General features: G+C 45.8%; 1 protein-coding gene across 1 annotated transcript; it reads left to right on the forward strand.

Annotated features, from left to right (window-relative positions):
- Nucleotides 1-888: 888 nt before the first annotated feature.
- LOC125286665 lies at nucleotides 889-2,507 on the forward strand. Its single transcript, XM_048231886.1, has 2 exons — nucleotides 889-1,052; nucleotides 1,436-2,507. Exons 1-2 carry the CDS (start codon nucleotides 988-990, stop codon nucleotides 2,166-2,168), a joined length of 798 nt encoding a protein of 265 aa, XP_048087843.1. The 5' UTR covers nucleotides 889-987; the 3' UTR covers nucleotides 2,169-2,507.
- The last annotated feature ends 1,670 nt before the right edge of the window (nucleotides 2,508-4,177 follow it).

Consider the following 4,177-nt stretch of genomic DNA (forward strand, 5'->3'; position numbering starts at 1 on the left):
TATTATGTTATATTTTGAGTGTGTATCTCCTCAGGTCTGAAATACAGGCCACATGGCATATTTTGCCTGTTCATGTCTCCAACCACAGTATCTGTGATAAGGAGATTACATTATTTTGTTGACCATATCCTTCCTGTTTTGTGAAACAAACTGTGGTAGTGGAAAGGTGTTTGGATGTAGATTTTTAGATGGATAAACTAGAGAAAAGCAGATGTACCTGCTTCTCTGTCCTGTGTTCATAGCTTACTGTGTATAAATCCTACTGCTTGGCTGAATTTCCTGTTGTGATTGAACAAGTAAATTGCCCGATTTGATTTGAAAAGATAGTTTGGTACTGAAGATATGCAGAATGGTTTATACTGAAAATAAATGGGTGTGTGAAACAGTGATAGGTGGAGATAACATTCAATCAAGGATCTTGTTGTTGGTTATCATCAGACATGTGTTTCACAAACACAACTTCCTTTTTTTGTACTGATAATAGCATCCTGTTCACACACGCACACACACACACACACACACACACACACCCACGCATGCATGCACACACACACACACACACACACACACACACTGTGGGGTGATGTCACCAGACAGGAGGAGGGTTTTCCCACCCTCCTTTGGGAGCTTTGATGAGTCAGGAATCTCGCTCCGGGACCACAAACTTCCCGGTCCGTACTCACTCAGTGGCTATAAAAACACACACACACACACACACACACACACACACACCGCCTGTGCCTCGCACTCGCACTCTATCGAAACAGCTACACATGCACACATGACCAAGATCTCCTACTGAGCCAGAGCTGAGGGAGAACAAATAACACACAAACACACACACACATACACACTCTGGGATACAAATACATAAACACTCACGTATACACAAACACTCAAATTTTGAGATACAAACACACACATACTCACATACTTGAGGAAACTCACACACACTCACATACAGAGACCCGGAGACCTAGAGGAAAAATGAGTCGGACTGTACCACACAGGGCGGCTTTCAGCGCTACAAAGAGAGGAGCCAGTGCACAGCTGTAAGTAACCTTCCTGCCTGCCAGGATCAGTGATCATATCAGAGACATGATCTTGACTAGACTTGTTAATGTTGAGCAGACAGAAAGTTTATCTTGCTGTGTGTGTGTGTGTGTGTGTGTGTGTGTGTTGTGGGGGACTGACAGTCAAACAGACGTAAGCTTTTTTAAGAAGTATTTTTAAACTTATGTAGCAGATTGAGGTCATGTCCTCATTCAACAAGGACATGACAAACCAGTTTCAGCTGTGTAAACTGTATCACATATGTAGTACTTTTGGTGCCGAGTTTTGTGTGTGTAAAAAATACTGATGAATCAGGGAAGAAAATCTGTTATGGCGGTCATTCAACAGAGGACTAACACCCGGGCTGTTCTCCTCCCCTCAGTGAGCTCTCAGCAGCCGCGGCTGGTCCGACAGCCCCTCGCGATGCCCTGAGGAGATTCCTCCTGCTGAAGTATATCCAGACGCTGCTGCTGCCACTGGGCAACGAGCTGCTGCTGGCCGTGGGTGCGCTGGCCAGCCTCTACACCCTCCTGCTGCTCTCCTCGCCGCACGTCTCCCGCAAGGCTTCTGTCGTGCTGCTGGGCCAGCTGGCCAGGGCTGACGGCCTGCTGCTGCTACGCTGGGGCCTGGGCCTCGAGTTCGGTCTCGGGCTGGGCGACATGAAGCTTTCCCTGGGTTGTGATGGGCAGGCAACCCCCTGGATCGTTCGGGGCCTGCTGCTGGAGGCCCACCACCTGGCCAGCTTGCTGCTGCTGAGCTGCGTGAGCCTGGAGGCACTGCTGGTGAGCCACTGGGCGGCCGAGTCGCGCCACGTGCGAACGGCACATCACGCAGGACTCGTCTGCACCCTCATATGGACCGGAGTGGCGTTGCAGCTGGGCTTACAGATAGTAGGATGCTGCTCGCGGGACTCAAACTTGGAGGCAGACGAGGGCTCAAAATCAGACATGGACGGGGGGTTAATCAGGTGTTTCCTGCAGATTTGTGCCACTCTGGCTCCACTCTCGCATGTGCTGATGCAAGGTTTACAAGCGCTGCTCTGGGTGGCGAACACTTGGGTGCTTTATAAAGTCTTTTACCGTAAGACACAGAAAGGGAAGAGCTGTTTCCACTAGAACTCTTCCCCTTTTTGGGCATAGCCAAAACAAACAAGCTGGAGTAAGATGGATTGTATTTGTACTATTTATATGTCTTCTGTTATCGTTGTGGTTTTGATTGTTTTGTATTTAAGGTATTGTGTGCTTGGATCAGTGTATTAAGGACAATTTGACTCTCTCCAGGCATTTATGGAAAAACTGATGTCATCTGTGTGGCATTCACTTGGTTAAGAGGAGAGAGAGAGAGAGAGAGAGAGATCCGTGTTTGTGTGTGTGTGTGTGTGTGTCACAGCAACACTGAGGCAACAATATGACTGCTTGCTTACAGAGCTAATAAAAGTTTTCAATAAAAAAACACTGCGCTTCTGATTCACTCAAGTCATTCCACACAAACACACACACACACACACACAGCTTCACCACTCTTGACGATAGCAGCCAGATTGAGGCAGAGAGGAAAACTTCCTGAGGTGTGACTGCACAATAAGACGTCTTTCTCAACCTGATTCCTCATCATCCTTCCTCCCACAGTCACCAGTCATGTATGCGGGCAGCTCAGATGGCGTGTGAGCGTGTGTGTGTATTTAGAAACTGAGATATTTGCTCTGCCTAGTGATGCTATAACCCTCAGCTAGAAGGGTAACTCCCCCAGTTGCATATTGTATGGCATTTTGAGCAATTTTCAGTCAATGAAATGCCTCCATGTTCCAGCAATCTGATTGGCTGTTGAAATCCTGCAACCTGTGTCACTGGACTCAAGAACCAATTTCTACCACTGCAATGAAATTGTTATTTATGAAAAGTTATTTGTTACTTCATATGTCAAATTGTGTATTTTCAATTGTTTTTTACATAAAACAGTGTCCTTATTAATAATGCATATGATAATGTAATTATTTGATATTGAAGGCTTTAATATGTATTATTTTACATTTCACATGTTATGTTTATGTGTAATTTCTTTCTGAGTCTGTGCCCCAGCCACTCTGTATCAACATGTTTCTAATTGCCACTGCATGCCAAACTTTTGTACAGTACAGTATTGTGGTCTCTCAGGACCTACATGTTGTATCTTCAGCTATTTCCCTATATAGATGCCTCTCTCCCTACAAGCTGTCTTGGCCAGCCACCATCTGTTGAGCTCTCTCTGCTACACCATGTTATAACACATAGTTTGGGCCTGTCTAATGCGTGAGGAAGCTGTTTGTATGTACACGCTCATCACACCCAGTTGTCTCTCGTGCTGGGGCAGGCCAGGTGTGTGTGTATGTGTGTGTGTGTCATCTCTCTCATGCCGGGCAGACAGACAGAGTATGACAATGAGAGGTCATGACGAGCCTGACGTCAGACACACACACACACACACACTCGGTGCACACATAAGGCTGATATCTGACACATGGAATAGGTCTCTACCTCGTCACAACTCCCATGGAGGATTCTGACTGGAAAAGGAGTGCTCTCCTTTTCACCTGTCTACTGTTTTGGGAACAAGCTGTTCATTTTAACTATGATTGGGTTAATGGTATAGACCCCCCCCATGCCCTATAATGGTTTAGCCCAAGATTTAATTCGGTAATTGCCTAGCCTATTTAAAGACAGGCTTATTTCACACAGGAGAGAGACACAATACTGGAAACACAGGAGAGCACATTGGAGAGCAATATAAAATTAACCCTTGCTTGTTGTGAGGCAAGGGGAAAGTAGGTCCAAAGTTGCATGGTCGCCTTGCTTGGACAGGGAGTCTAGAAAGGGTAGGTTCTTGGTGCCTAGTTTAATGGCATGATGATCCAAACCGAATTTCCTGTTTGGATAATTGGACAAATTTTTGTCCTGTTTGGACAAAATCAATTATATGATGAAGAATGCGATTATATTGTGTGTGTGTGTGTGTGTGTGCGTGTGTGTGCGTGCGCACGCGTGTGTATGTGATCTGGTGGTGATACACATACATATTTAATATTAATATAAAGAGCGTCTATGTGTGCCTCAGTTGGAGACCGAATAGGGAATGGATGTCTGATGAT

This window comes from Alosa alosa, chromosome 21 (assembly GCF_017589495.1).
Source record: "Alosa alosa isolate M-15738 ecotype Scorff River chromosome 21, AALO_Geno_1.1, whole genome shotgun sequence".
NCBI lineage: Eukaryota > Metazoa > Chordata > Actinopteri > Clupeiformes > Clupeidae > Alosa > Alosa alosa.

Bases quoted from the DNA above. Each gene is read 5' to 3' on its own strand.
- LOC125286665 (XM_048231886.1), top strand. From the start codon at position 988: ATGAGTCGGACTGTACCACACAGGGCGGCTTTCAGCGCTACAAAGAGA. The intron at 1,053-1,435 runs GTAAGTAACCTT...TCCTCCCCTCAG, and splicing joins AGAGGAGCCAGTGCACAGCT to TGAGCTCTCAGCAGCCGCGG.